The 16342-nt window shown below is 37.4% G+C and overlaps 1 protein-coding gene across 5 annotated transcripts in view; it reads right to left on the reverse strand.

Annotated features, from left to right (window-relative positions):
- SMAD5 (SMAD family member 5) overlaps positions 1–16342 on the reverse strand; it is a 28190-nt gene continuing 11848 nt past the window's right edge. For 3 of the 5 annotated variants that reach the window (XM_085236850.1, XM_085236849.1, XM_085236851.1), the window contains exons 2-7: positions 10599–11205; positions 9521–9772; positions 8709–8828; positions 7891–8112; positions 5124–5380; positions 1–4018 (exon numbers count right to left, since the gene is read on the reverse strand). In XM_085236850.1, the coding sequence (XP_085092976.1) occupies positions 3875–4018; positions 5124–5380; positions 7891–8112; positions 8709–8828; positions 9521–9772; positions 10599–11001 (1398 nt within the window). In that variant the 5' untranslated portion in view covers positions 11002–11205 and the 3' untranslated portion in view covers positions 1–3874. The remainder of the gene's footprint in view (positions 4019–5123; positions 5381–7890; positions 8113–8708; positions 8829–9520; positions 9773–10598; positions 11206–16342) is intronic. The other 2 variants (XM_085236852.1, XM_085236853.1) reach the window with 1 other exon arrangement.

Consider the following 16342-nt stretch of genomic DNA (forward strand, 5'->3'; position numbering starts at 1 on the left):
TTGTTTTTTTTTTTTTGTATGTTTATTGAAATACGAGCAGCAGAATGCAAAAAAAAAAAAATCTTTAAAAACATAACATAGCAAAACCTAGTAGTTTTAAAATTAACAAAATAAAAAGATGTTTAGAGTTAAATGAAAAACCTCATCACTAGAACTGTGTTTCCTACAATGTAAACAAAAGCATAAAGGTTATGCTTGCAACAAACACAGAAGCAGGCTTATGGAGCAGCACAATAAAGCAAGTTTACGTTGTAATCTGATGGTTTGGTCTATTGATTTGAATTCAGAATGGGTTTCCTTCCTAAACAGCAACTTCACAACCACAAAAAAAATCACATTTGTCTTTTGAAGCAAAATGTTTAGAAACTGTTTTGTTGTTTTCTTTAAGACCATCACTAGCAGTACTTTGAATAACTAAAACAATAGAAAAAAAACCCAAAACATTTTGAATTAAAGGGAAAGCTTGAAATATTTCAATGTAAGAGTGCCTGCCCAATTGACAACTTACACACTGTAATACTGTGGGGAAAAAAAAAGCCATAGCTTCATGCAAAAAATAAAAGAATTCCAGTATTTTAAACAGCTCTACACAGAATCAATGTGTAGGCTATTCCGTCGCTGTTTCAGTTAATGGGATGTTTTGTTAATTGTCTCTCATCAGTCAGCCATACCAGAAGTTTTATTTTGGTCCTATAGATATGATAAACCAACATCAGCCCTCCATGAGTAACTATTTCATGTCTAATGTAATGAAATGAATGTAATACTTCCACAAGGTGCTGGTCTGACTGCCAGCAAGACTGATGCCCACAAAGGAGGAATATCCAAGATAAGATCTTATCTTAGTGACTATGAAAGAAAACCCAGAAAGAACTTCAGTGTATGCCTGTCCCAGGCTCCTTGCTGGTATTGTCAAAGCTGTTAATTAGTGCTGTCTTTGATTGTAAGTAGAAATAGGCCTTAAAAGAAGAAAATACTTACACTTATAAAAGCCAAAACAGTTTTTGCTGAAGAGTAACATTCAGTCTAAGCTGGGCTATATATAATGCTTCATCTTCCACTACCACACTACTGGCTGATTTCATTTCTCCATCCCTCCATCTAGATAAAGTGACTTACACACAAGTATGCTGCGACAGAAGCAGCAATCTCTGTTATCACTACACTTAAAACGTAATTAGTGTCAAACAGTTCTCATCCAACTTATCTGTGCAGCGATATCTGACCTTTCTATCGGCAGCACAGATAAACCAAATGTGATTAGGAACACCATGAACCAGTAGGCACATCAACCGAGAAGCTCTCAAAAATAAGTCCTACTTAAAAAGAACAGAAAAGCAGAGCATAGGCAAATCGTTTACTTGGTCTGCTCCTGCAAGCCTGTCCTGGCAAAATCAGCAGCCGCAAGGATAACCTCAGCACTGCATATATTACAGATCAAGAATATGTACACAAGCACAGAAATGCCAGAGTACTTTAATACTTAATGACAGCAACAGAAGTGGGTTAGCTAGAGAGTATTGCAGAAATTATGGTTCATTGCATGGGCAGCCAATCTAACCACAATACAGCAGCTCTGACTTGCAAACACTACTTCCAGCACCCATTCTTCAGTCCTTTAGTCAGCTGCATCCGAACAAGCGAACGGAGGTGAAGCCGGGTGAAAAACATTTTGGATAAGGCAGAAGCTTGTACCTACAACTGAGATCTTTCTTTGATCCAATGTGCCAAGACATTCATTTTAAGAGCTCGTCAAGCAAAATATCTGTAGTGTCAAATATACACATTCAGCAACTTGATAGAAGTCGGGGAGAGGAAAATGGGAAGCCTGATCCTGCGGCCGAGTGACTCTGCATCTTATTCAGTCAACAGGGTTGCTGTTTCGAAGAATGAAAGAGAAGACCCCAGAAGTGAGTGGCAAATATTGTTTTTCTCCCTTCTCCTGAAGATGCACATTCCCTTTAACACACACTGAAGAAACTGCTTTAAAAAAAAAAAAAAAACAAGAACAAAAAAAAACAACAAACCAACAATAAAATCACCAAGTACTATAGAAATACCTGTACAAGAGAACATGAGGGTTCTGCAGAAGTGTTACAGTTTATCTTTATTCCTTTAAGGCATTTCATAAGAAACATTTTAATGACACGTAAACAATTTTTTTCTCTTAAGATGATCTCTTACTCAGGTACCATATAATGCACGATTTCCACATTTGAGCAGAAACTGTCATTCAATAGAAGACAAAAGAAGTTGTGTAAGCAATCAATGTCTCAGGATTGCAGTAATTAACTGCAACACATCTTTTAATAAGTGTTTGCATTTTAGAGATTTCAGTCTCTCCCCCAGACACTGCACCCTGTCCTGAAAAGATATCCAGGAAAAAGGAGGAGTTAAAATTAATAACAGGTCTTTTTCTGCATGCAAATGGATTTTGTATAATTCACTTCTAATTCTCTTAGAATGTTCCTTCAATCCTTTTTATTTTTACTGGGGAAAACTATGCATATGTTACTTAGCTGATTTCTTTTAGTGTTTAGTACAGTGTTTGAGTAATACAACAGCAGAGGCAACATAATTCCTTACAAAAAGATAAATTTCATACTAATGCAGTCCTTGATTTCCATAAAGCTACCAATTACAAGTATTCTGACCGAACACCTGTTGCTAAGAACAGGCTCAAAAATCACTGTTTCACGTAGTCTACAAAAGAAGTGATTACTTTTGGTCATTCACAACAGGCCTGTATTAAATTACATGATCTGGAAGTAAGAGCTTCTGCGTTCATTTACTAATTTGCTAAGCCACTCGCAGTCTTCAAAGAGACTCAAACTCATACTGAAAGTGAATTAAATACAGTGTAATCACTAATACTGCATAATGTCTACTGAGAGATTAAAAGGCTTAACACAGATCAATTCCAGACAGGCAAAATAAACAGCTAAAACACCAAAAAAGAAAATAAAAAAAAAACTTACTCCTTCGAAAAAGTAGCGAGGCACTGCCATTTACAAATACTAGTGTTTATGTTAAAATAGAAAAGGGTACCTAAAAAGAAATAGGCCTTGGCAACCATATCCAAATGGCATGAGTGTAAGTCAAAGAAAAACAAAAATTACTACTCCAGAAACGTGCAAGATGTTTACCTTGTATCAGTTACTATTTAAAATGGTGGTTAAAAGCAATAGTACAAAACTGAAGTGGGAAAAGACTAAGAACTGCTATTCTGCATTCATATACAATGTGTTTATGACAGCATTTTCCAATAGACAAAGTGTTTTTACACCACTCCGACATTTGTAAAAAGTATATTTCATGTGTACATTTTAAAAAAGTCACATTGTTCAATTAGGCAAATTAGCCATAAGAAAGCCTAATTTTCTTTATGACAGATGTCAAACTTAATTTGTTAAGCAACTACACTAAAAATACAGCTTGCAAGCTGGAGCTGCACATGTTCAAACGTTTTTATAAACATTAAAAAAAAAACAAACTATGATATGTATTTATTTTCTGAAGTCAGTCTTCATCATTCTGTCCCTACAGGACAAAAAATAATTTCCAGTTAAGACATATGCCTGTTTAAGTTCTACTCCAAGGAGGGGAAAAGTGTTCTGAATTTTTCCAATAGATTTTTTTTTTTTTTTCTTTTTTTCCCTTAGGGCTCAACTGTCACTTAAGCATCACAAGAACAAATTGAAATGTAAAACTGCTCAGCTATACACAATGGAATTGGTCACAAAGGGATTTAAAAAAAAAAAGAAAGTAAAACCATAAGATCCATTCTCCATATAGCTCACAGTATCCACGCTGGAAGTTTCTCTAGAATTAGAATAAGTTCACTAAAAATAAGGCTGAAGATGGAATTTCAGCACTATGAAACAGATGAAATGGGATTAAGAGGAGAACCCATTTGTGTAAGTACTTTATCCAGCCACTGGAGGGGCCCATGAAGATGAATTTCTATCCAGCACGGGGTGCTCGTGACATCTTGTCGGTGATACTCAGCTCCCCACCCCTACAAAAAACGAACACCACGTTATCAATCCAGAGAATATGCTTGCATCTAGAAACAACTGTACTAACAACTAGCAGAAAGTCATCGTCTAAGAAATTTATCTGAAGTCAACTCAAAATCTAACAACAATCCTTATCATCTCAAGAAAACAAAAATCAGCAGGTCAGAAAGGAGTGGCAGGGAGGCTGCACTCAGAAGCCTCAATCAAGTCCTCCCTGCTAGAGGCCCAGCATGACCATCCAAGTTTCTTTGGAAAGCACACTGCTGATTTCAAAGTGGTTCCTCGATTTAGCTGCAGTTCTTTTCCGTTTCTTCCTCCACACATTCCATCTGAACAGTATTTATCACAATTGGCAAGATAAAATTTCAACAATTTCAGAAAAGCAGCTCATTGTATACTTAGTATTTAACAGCTGGGGTACCCTGAGGCAAGATCTAGCGATTTGTATTGACTTCAACAAGTCTATTTATATTTGTGGTACAAAGACTTCCTAGCGCACTTCATTTTAACTCTGAACACATCATTTCAAGCTTTCTTTTTGGACAAGATGAAAAAAAACAACAGACAAAAAATCTGGATGGCACAAGCCTGAACTTCAAGCTAAATGTGAAACTGGCAGCCAATTTTGAGGAAACACTACTATGAGAATAAATCTGTAATGTCAAACTGTCCTGTTAATCAGTGTATTTTCTCCACGATAAAAATGCAGTTATGTATCTTTATTTATATGAAGTGTCTGAAGTTTGAACATCTGTTTTGCAATCACTTATGTTCCTCTTTACCCACACTGTTTTTTTAGAGGTCGTGTAGTTAGCTAGCTTTGCTCATTCAACTTTAGTGCACAAGTCCAGACCTCCCTTTGTAATTTTACAGTAGCTACAATGATTAAAATCATGTCCTGAATACTGAAGTGAATACAGGCAACAGTTAACAAGACAAGCTGTGCTTTTCTTGCATCGATTTCCCTTTCCCTAATTAACCTCTCCAATACATTTAAAATTGAAAAGACTCGTATGGGTCAAAATAGCTTTGTTACATTGGCACAGTTTGCTGACTACTCAAATCCACAGTAAGCTTAAATGCCTCTCAAAACAATTTCTTTACCTTTACAAAACTCATTCGAATGGTGCACATTTTGGTGAGCTCATACACTGCTTCAAATCCATGGTTGACAGACTGAGCTAAAAGCTGAGCAAACTCCTGATTGTTAAAGATTTTCAGGCTGCATCCACTAGGAATCTTGCATACAGTTGTTGGATGAAAGCCGTGGTGGTAGTTGCAGTTCCTGCTCTGTACAAATATGCTGCTGTCACTTAAACACTCGGCATAGACTTCCCCACCAACATAGTAGAGATGAACTCCTTGAAAACAAAGTTTGAGAAAAGCATTATTTTTTTTTTCCTCCAAAAATACAGTACTTAATACAATCCCCTTGAAATCAGAGGCAACTCAGTTTTCTGTCTGAAGAGCTTTTCAGAAAAGCTGCTTTGTCTTATGCCCACGGGATAACATAGTTTCTCATTTCAAAATACAAGCTTCATTACACATCAACCACTAGATGTCCTTCTCTCGTCAATTACAGAAGAGACAAAAAAAAAAAACAACCAACCTACTTCCACACATCAACAGTTATTCCAAGCCAGTTTCCTAGAGAACTCAGGCAGATTTTAAAACTGCAGTTTTATAAAGTGGTAACTTCCGCCTATGGGAATTCCAATGAAATTCTCAGGAGCAGGGATGGACACGAATGTGAAAGTGTATCTGCAGCCTGCTCACTTTTTTGGCAGGTTTTATCAAGCAAAAAGAGATGCAAGTCCAACTATCTGGACAATTTAACCAATATCAGGTTTTACGGACCTTAAAAATCAAGGGAGACCCTGATTTGTCACAACTGTCTGCATTCAGCTAGGCATATAAAAGATTCCCTCCTCCTCTGTTATGAATGGCATACTAGAGCACTATGCCTTATTCAACACGTATAAAAGCCGCTGATTGATCCCTTCAGTGCTCAAACACAGATTCCCACTGTTACTTCAGTTGAGATTCCTGCCTTCTTTCTGCCAGACCTTCTCCCCTTCTCCCACCCGTCACAGTCACACACCTGACATGTGGCTCACTTTGGGAAGCTTACTGAAATGCCCTGCTGACTGCTCCACGGTTTGCCATACGAGGCTCTAGCAAGTCAACAGATGCCAGCTGATCTTTCAGACAGTAACAACTGTTGTGAACACTGCTAGATCCACTTGGGACTAAGGTGGGATGAAGTTCACATAGAGGAACCATTGGCTTGACCTACTATAAGCAGCTGGCAGAAAACCTGGGCTGTGCAAAAACACATTTTCACTACACAATCCTGTTTATTTAAAGAGACAAGGGCAACTACCACCTGCTGCTAAATTCTTTTGGATATAAGCCTACTGAGGGAGCTAAAAAGAAGCAAGATGCATCTAACAGTCTGAGAACACTGGTAATTCAAAAATAATCCAATGTATAACTAGAAGTCATTTACTCCTGCAATGCAATACTTCTGCAGAAAAAGCTAAGAAATTAGAAGCAGGTAGCTTTAAGGCAGCATAGAAATCACAAGATTCTCCAAACAAAAGCCAAAAACAAATAATATTGTATACCAAAACAATCTTAACTGTAAAGCAAAGTTTTAGTTTAATAAGCAGTACTAAACACACAGACATTTTAAAGCTCCAGATTTCCTTGTGATCAATACTACTCCACACAAATTTGGATCTAATTTAGATTTATTATCTTCTCCAGTGGCTATGTAACATTTCTCCACTAGTACCAGCCACAGCAGTAACTCAAACCAAAAGAACCTCACAAGGACTTCTCCCTACCTCCATTCACCTCCCAGAAGTCTGCTGTTCTCACTTGATACCATTTCCTTTTCTCAGACAACGGAACTGCATCTATTTTAATATTCTAACAAATATTAAAATGTATTTGGTGGTCTCCAGAACAACTGCAATTTTTTGCCACGTTTATAGTAATTTCTAACTAAAAGCCTTATAAGAGACATTACAAGCCTTGAAGTTCAGCTGTATCAGTAATAGTGAGTTGTATCAAGAACACAGGAGTTCAAACATAACAAATGATTTTATGGCTAAAAATGTCTCATACGTGCAAGAGAAAGCAGGTTTTCTTCTCAAGGACTTTGTTAGTTAGTTAATTATGAAAAAGGAGGTTCTCAGAAAAGGAGCACTGCATTTTAAGATAATTCAAGCACATTCCATCAAAGATGAACACTGTGCATCTCTATGTGCTATCAGCCAAACATTACGGGAAAACTAGAAGATCCTGCACAACCTGCTGTCTCCAGGAATCCCTCCCACACACATACACACCCATGGATTCACTCAGACAAATGAGCCCTTGCAGTTTTACATTAGCACTTCAAAGCCTCGCTGCCAACTTATGCAAGATATTAACATACTGCAGACAGCAGTGTAATGTGCTCCATGAACAGAAGAACCACCACTCTGACACACTCTAAAGGAGCATGAAGTATTTAAGCAGAAGATACAGGATTTCAGAAGTCCTGTGCGTTTGTTGGTGCTGAAATAAAGCTTTCTACATACAGAATATCACTGACTGTAACAAAAAAGCCCTACGACAACAGTTTGTAAATACAAGTACTTCCTTACATTACTGCTAAAGAAAAAACATGTGCAACTCCTAGACTGATTAGAATCAATCCACGTAGAAAAAATATCTTCAGATATTAGAGAGGAAGATAAATCACAAACTATTTCACTATCTCTGCACTATCCTATGCTACAAAGACTACTCATAAATAAAAGCAATAACAGTAAAAGCAAGGATTAACTTTGTAAGTGCACAAAACAGAATTAAACTTCACCTTTCCCAATATGTCGTCTAGTGTTCTCAATGGTTGAGTTGCGATTAACATTTGAGAGCAAACCTAAGCAGAACCTGTTTTTATTATTGGAGGGATCTGTAAACCCATCTACTAAGACACTTGTAGAAGATGCATGAAAGGCCTCTCCAACACGATTGTTCAATTCGTAATACACAATCGAACACCAGTGTTTGGGTTCCTCATAGGCAACAGGCTGAACATCTGAAAATAAGCAAAATGGAAATGTCAGTTTACATAAAATTTAACACATTACATCTAAAACTGTCAGCATTTCAAAATAAAAATAAAAAATAAAAATAAAAATCTTAATGATTTTAACTTACTTTCACACATTTCAGCTAGACCGTTGATTTTGCTTTAAGGCATGATGTTTTAAGGCAGATATTAAGGAAAAAAAAAAATCCTACACAAAAGATTCAGATGAATGTGATATCAGGTGACACATGATTCTTCTGTCCACATTTTCAATTTTTTTTTTTTTAAATTATTGGTATTTGGGTCATAATTTTCAAAGCCTTTGCGCATATACAATTCTGACAGCAGGTAAAGCAGCAGCAAATGAAAAAGTTCAACTTACAGTAGCCACACTACACATCTGAGACTTTAAAAGCAAGAGGCAGATGAGCATGGCAACTTTTGCTTCTTAGTTCTTGCTGTTGTAAATCCATTTTTTTTTCTTGGACTATTTCAATTTATCAGCACAGATTTACTGCACCATTTGAAGTTATACATTCAATTTGATTATGAGTATTAAGAAGCCAAACAAGGTTACTTCTGCATCAGACTATACAGCTTACCTCTGGTAGATATATTTGGCATGATTTGAGGGATCATTGTATTGCTTGTGTCCATAGACTGAGAGTTATCTTGCCCCATTTGATCATCAGGGGGCATATATGCAGGAGGTGGAGTATCAGCTATACACAAGAGGAAAAAAAAGAAAAAGTGAATAAACCTCAACAACACAGACTATTTATTTCTGCTCTTTACAGCTGAGTTGTAAACACATTAAAACAGCCTTCAACAAGGTTGAACTCAACTTGGTCTGCAGGAACCTGCACACAATAAGAGGAGGGATACCATGCAGAATGGACACTAACAAGGCTCTGAGCTCCTGGAAAAACGTATTCTTTTATCCTTTACCTTCTCAGCTTTATAAATCACAGCAATAACCAGGCAGATTCAAGACCTTCTTTCCTTTGCCCTTTCCATTTAGTTCCCACCCACCATTATTGTCAAAGTATTTAAGTTTCTCCTACTGAGAATTATTTTTTATTTCAGTTAAATACTATATTTAGGTATTCTCCAGAGAAGGATATTAATAAACTTTCTGCTTTGACTGTTCCATCTGCTTTCTTTCATTGCTAGATGTTCTTCTAAAGCACACATCAATTATCTTACACTGAAGCTGTGCAAAATAATTTACTACTACAGTATACATGACAAAGAATGTTTGGAAAGACAGAACAATAACAGTCAACTCTGACCAGCAACAAAACTAGGATTAAAATTCCTTAAAATGCAAACAAAGCAATTTATTGTAAGTATCACAGCAGCTAAGTACTGCAATAAAATCTCTCAATTAAGTTCATATTTAGGCTGTACTTACCAGGTAGCTGAAATGGACTAGATGGTCCAGAGCTAGCTGGGGAGCTTGGGTAAGTGCTGCTGGCTGGAGAAGGTGGATAGGGACTGTTTGGTGAAATGGAAAATGGAGTGCTGTTGGGTTGCTGGAAGGAATCTGGAAACGTCGCATTATGCGGCATATGTGGTTCATTGTGGCTTAGGTTCCTGAACTGAACTAGTAGACTGTGCTGTGGATTGAATTCACTGTGTCTAGGCACTAACACTGGAGGTAGAACTGGAAAACAAAAACAAAAAAACATTTAGATAGAAGGAAAAGGATATAAACAATGTGCAGTTTTGCTCATCATGAAAATTTCAATAGCAATGTGCATGGTGGAAAGGATTAACCTGTTGTACCACCAACCCCTCTCTCTCCTTCACTTTTTTAAGTTGCATTTTATGAGGGTCTAACATTCCAGTCTTGCAGAAAAACAGAGCAGAAATACACCTATATTTCATGCAATTGAAAGCAACTTTTTAAATTACAAAAAACAAAACAGTTTGCATGTAGTGTACAACAAACTACTGATTTAGAAGTGTAAAATCCACTCTGTGTATTACAAAAGCAGTACATATGGAAATTACTAGTCAAACTACATAGCTACATCTAAACCTTTTCACTGAAGACAAAAAATATATATATAATACAATGCATAAGTATTGCTAAGTTGGGATTTCAACGTTTAAATTCAGGAGTACTGAAGTCTGGAATTCAAGTGCTGTGCTAAAGCACTCGCAGACAGCAGTCAGTTGCAACAGAGATGCAGAGACTTTTGATTACTGCCCTCCTTCTTTATTGCAAATGAGGACTTTGCCACTAACTTTACAGGCAGCAGTCTTCAAAGATCTGTGGGAAAGCCACGTTTTACCATAAGGAAAAGCAGCTGATATGGAATGGACAACATCTCACCATCACCTCAGAAGAAATAATTCACTTTTGAACACATCATTCTTCCTAACCTCCTCATACACCAAGTTGAGTTAATCGTATAGTACTGATGCAAAGAACGTGTGATTCCTGGGGATTTTATTTGTTTTTTGATAGCCACCCTCAAACATACCTGGGCTCTCCACCCTCTTATAGTGGTAAGGATTGATGCAGACTTCCTTCTGTTTAGATCCAAAAGGAAACTCACAAATATCCAATGGCTTCAGCTCATGATGGCTTTGTAGATCAGGCCAACGCCAGACACGACAGTAAATTACATGGGGAAGGCCTTTTCTGTGAGAAACCTGAAGTCGTCCATCTAAAGAACGAGGGATGGTAACACACTTGCTGGGCTGTCCTGGACTGCTCAAAGCTTTCTCCAGTTCTTCCATAGCACCTTTTTTCTTTTTCAGCTTTTTGACCAAAGCATCAACAGCTTTTTCTGCCCATTTTTCCTCTTCATCTCCTTGTTTCCAGCCCAACAGACGCTTTACAGCTGGGCTAGTAAAGGAGAACAAACTGGCCATTGACGTCATTTGACACACGTCTTCAAAAGACTTGTTGGGTTTTGCCTGTCTTTTTTTGTTAATTCTTGTTTTCAAATAAATGTCAGTGTATACCAAAAGCAGTTATTGCCACTGATGAGCTGTATTACTTCTTGGATGCTGACAAATAAACATACAGACGTCAGTGATGAAGTCTTCACATCAAAAATAACAATCAACTCTTCCAATTTAGCTCTATCAAGAAGACGAGTAAACAAGCAATTAGTAAACAAGTAAATAATAAGGTAGAACAAAAAAAAGATAATATTAAAAGAATGCTCATTTCAACTCTAGTTGTCGTAACAAACCTCCTAGCCTACTAGAATCGAATCTCTGCCTAAAGCTGAATATAGGAAAACATTACCAGAGTTCCCATCTATTCATCTCTAATAGGTGAGAAAAGAGACATTTAGAGGATCGAAGAGACAGCATGGCTTCTGTCAACATTAATGTCCAAACACTTCTTCAGAAGGAAACTCTGGAAGGAGCTGAAAACAAACTTGGGAAATATGCTTTAAGATTTGTCTTATCTCACAGTGCTTCACCTGAAGATACAAAGATACTTCTGCTATCAGAAACAAGCAGAAGTCGTGGTGGAAGCAGCAGGATCCACAGACATTGCTCCAGGGAAGTAATCAGCCTTACAAATAGGTCTTTATTTCTGAAAAGGAGAAAACACTATAGCTCAAATTCTTGAGCTCAAATTAGATACTCCATCATTTTTAAAGAGCATAAAGTCCTCCAAATCAATCCCTTACGAGCCATTCAGAAATGCGGCCAATCTTTTCAGCTACGGCTATTTTTATGCTGCACTTCCTTATATCTTCTAAGAAGAATATTTGAAGCACTGGATATTTTTAGCTTTTGGCAAAAAAAAAAAAAAAATTGTTTTCCTTTCCCCAGAAAAGAGCAGGGGGAGCACGGCAGAGCAAGCACTGGATATGTGACCTTTGCTACGAAGTGCCTTAAAAAGGAGAGAAGAAACAAAACAAGGCTGTGCACCCCAAGCAGATTCATGAATGGTGTTTTTGCCACTCACCAGCTCTCCTGTAAACCCTTCACACACCATCCCCCCTCCCAAATTAAGGAGTAACGATGACAAGAGGAAATGATGTCCTGTGGCAAAGAGCTGATAAGAACTTGTAAAATCTCTTGTGAATACTAAATAAGCAAGTATAGACAATGAGCAGCTGGCAAAAAGCAAGAGCAGAGCTAAGAGAAAGGATGTCAATAACAAAAGATGCTTCCTTTCTTGCTACAGAACTGCCAAACAACATTGTCTCTCAACTTTTGATAAACTGCGGTGAATTAAAAAACCTAATGGACCCTGAAACACCAAATGTGCACATAAGTGAAAAAGGGCTAACATGAAGGTCTATGAACCTTTACTCTGATTCCCTTAGAGTCCTACATTTAATTAAGGCTATCTTTTCCCACCTTTGACCGAGTTTCTGATAAGGCTTTTCCAAGCATTTAGACATTTAAAAACACACTTAAAGACGTGGATGGGTACCTTAACAAAAATAACAAGAACAAAAAGGCTTTCACTAACCCCAGTCATTTACTGTACTTCGGTATTGCACTGACACGACGAGCTCAAGCCCACACCAAACTACATAGTAAGCAGCTCCAATAAAAGATGCAGCACACACCTCTAGAGAAAGCATCTATGCTGTCCCACGTACAACCATTCTAGATTTTATGCCACAGAAGATGAAGGAAGTGGGGAAGAGACCTAAGGACACTCAGCTGTGATGAAAAATACAGGTTTGAAGTTTTAGAACCAATTTTTTACAGGAAAAAAAACAGTGCACCTATTTCACTCCTGGCTCATCCCCACCAGCACTTCTTTGATTCTTCAGCTTTTCAGTAATACAGAAAGAAATGGAAGATAACAACAAACACAATGAAAACAACGAGAAATTAAAAAGTCTGATGTCTCCCACTGCCCCACCGGGTCCTTAGAAGAGGGTATTGCAAGAATGAAAGAAAAAAAGCAATTATGTTTCACCGACATTGTGAAGAAATAAGGACATGGCAAATCTCCAAGGTAGGCTCAGCTCCCTAGGATAGTTCCACATGAGAACCTTTTCACCCTTCAAAGTAACAGGAAATACATAAAGGGAGATAAACTTGGCCAAAACCAGACTACATTTATTCTTTTACTGTGGATAAAAGTTTAGTGTTCTAAAAAGTAAAAGCTGTTTATAATCACAATTAACTTACTTCCAAGCCTTGGGTACATTCAATAGCTGTAAGATTTCAGAAGCTGCTCACACCCCTACAAAGGAAATGAACCCACCTAGAATATCAGGCCAACGAGATGACAATTAAAAACTTCTGTTTTCTAAGCATGCTTTCAAAGAATTGTAAGCACGGAGGCAGAACATGCCCTAGAAAATCCTGCTGTTAAGTTAAGCTCAAAAGAGATTTCAATAAATGCCTCTTAGCTCTTGCAACTAATCTATTCCATTACAACTGCCCCATGTTCTATGATCACGTGTATTTTTCTTTCCTTTAGTATTTCAAACGTAGTAGTACATGCAATAACAAGGAATGAAATTTTACAGGCTGTATATCATTTCAACATCATTTCCGCACAACTATACTCTCAGAATAAACAAGCTAACTGGAAGCAAAGAAAGCTGGAATAGCTCTACTAAAGCAATTCTCTACAGTAACTGGTATTTGTAGGGCAAGCCAAGAGAATTTTGAGAAATGACTTTGTCTCTGTAAACAATAATTAAAGAAAAAATCTGCTCTCAAAACTTTATGTTAGTCAGAATCCCTATCACCAAATACAAAGCCTAGCAACACAAGGATTCCTGAAACAACCTCACAAAAAAAAAGATTCTACATACAACCACTGAAAAATGGCAGTGCTGAAGCTGTAAATGATACGAATGCTTGCAGTAAATCCACACCAGCCACCCATGCTGCTTAGACTCTTCTGCTGAAGTGCACTTTTACCTGCTCTAGAGCAGCGTGGGGAAAAAGAAACCCAGCAACAAACTGCTGACAGGCTTCCAGAAGCATAGGTGACACTGAACCCATCTCATCATAGGCCTTTGAGAAGTTCGTTTTGGAACAAAACACACTGAAGACTTACAGCTTTCTCATTAAAGAAAATACCAGAATAGTATTAAAAAGATTCATATATTATTTGTCGACTTAAAGTCTTCCCTTCTTTGGAGCCATTTAAGGTCACAGAGCAGGGGTTTGGGCATTTATGCACAGAAATCAAACATTTTCATGTAGAAGCTACAACTCTTCAGGAGTTTTAACATTCCCACATGAAGTGCATAAAACACATTTAGAACATTTACTTGCATTTGATGTAATCCCAGCATTTAATGACTGACAGGTTTCTATATAATCATGACATTTACAAGGAACAGCTTCACCAGATCATCTACATTTACAACCAATTTCTCCCAAGGTTTTAGACATATGCATTACCAGCTATGACTGCAGCACAACACTAAGATACGAGAGCAGAAAAATATGCTTTAAAGAGTGACATTTCCCTTCATAGCGTCACATAAATTGCTCGCACTGTTGAACCTCTAGAATCAGCAGGCAATAACTTTCTTAGGTGGAAAGAGAAAAGCTTTCTTAAATTTCCTTGAGGCAGAAGGCCTAGGACATATTACCTTCTTTTACTGAATAACATTTTAACCAAGCTACATGAGAATCTCAGTTGAAAACCGTGTTGCAGAGTAATGTATTGCATGAGATGACACGAGGGGGATTTTAATGGATAGAAACAAAAGGTAGCAAGGGCTGCATACAATAACACTTTGGGGCGGATGTTATTGATATTCCTATTGAACAGTAGAGCAAATGGAAGGGAACTAGTTGTGTGAGTCCTTTCTTAATGCCTCATCAAGCCAACTAACTACAAACAAAGCAAGTTAACAGCACAACTCACAAATATTGGTAGTTCTGAGCATCTCTTAGACTACTGCCTCTTATCCCAAACACTGAGTTTCCGACCTGCAAGATCTGAATTTTAAGTACTATTAATGAAGTAGTCCATCACCCCATAAGAAGCATAAATTGGTTAACAACTATATTATCTTCCTTTCCTACTGTCAACACTAAGCGTGCATTTCAAATGCACAAATGTTATTCTTTTCCTGCCTAATTTACTTGTTTGCAAATTAAGAAAGCTTCCTGTAGCATCATACTCAGTCTGAAACCTGAACTTCACTGCACATGATTAGAAACTGCTTGGAGACTCAATTTCATAACATAAACAAACCAGCCCTTCTAACCAGTCCCACAATTGGTAGTTTATTAGAATTGCTTCAGACTTGCCAGTTCAAACTGTTTTGCAGTCAGTTTTTGTGCCTAACTTAATTACCCCTTCAACCTTGATATGCTTCAGTACTTCATACACATACTAACACCGCACATGCACAGAGAGAAAGCTCAAAAAACTCAATTAGACTGTATCACAGCTTGTTACAATATACCTTGTTACAATATATCCAGCCATCAGTACATTTTTACAACTGCCTAAAAGTACAACCTGGTACATCCACCTGGTTTCAGTCAGATCCTTTTTTTCCTTTTAAATGCAATGGTACTAAATTAATCCTTTCTTGAGGACAAACATGGTATAAGCACTAGCTCCGTATTTTTTCCCTGCATACTGAGGTTAAAATTAATCCTCAGGTCACACTTAAGAACTTGGGCAATAATTCCCAACCATCACCACAGCTTTGGAACACAAAATATTTTCCTTTAATTACCCTTTGTGACACCTTACTCATTAAGAATATTATCAACTATTTGTTTAATTCATCTCCCCTGGGTAAGTAAAAGATGAAAAGAGATTTTATGGAGGATACCAATAAGGAACTTGTGGTATTTCCATCAGAACTGGACTTGTATATCTAAGGGGACATCCAGTTGATGGAAACATTGCTGCTTGTACACTAGCACAAGACTTCTTTGCTTTAAGCATGCCTTGTAAGGCAACATATTCTAACTAATAATACATGTAAACAAGACCAGAAAAGAACTGTCTGATATCTTCAAAAATTTTACTAACTGTGACTGGCTCCCCTAACAAAAAAATGCATTAACAGCTTCAGACCTGGCTTTCTCACACAGTACTTGCTCATTTCCACATCTGTACAGCATCTAGCACAGCTTTAAAAAAAATGAAGCATGTAACTCTTGTCAGCTGAGAAGTTTTTAACCAGCACTCTTTAAAGAAACCAAAATGGTGAGGCCAAGGCCAAGATGCAAGTAATGAGTGCAATGTACATGGCAGAACTGATACCATAAAAGCCATACAGCTTAGATAACAAAGGTGATGGTT

This window comes from Meleagris gallopavo, chromosome 15 (genome assembly GCF_905368555.1).
Source record: "Meleagris gallopavo chromosome 15, MGAL_WU_HG_1.1, whole genome shotgun sequence".
Taxonomy (NCBI): domain Eukaryota; kingdom Metazoa; phylum Chordata; class Aves; order Galliformes; family Phasianidae; genus Meleagris; species Meleagris gallopavo.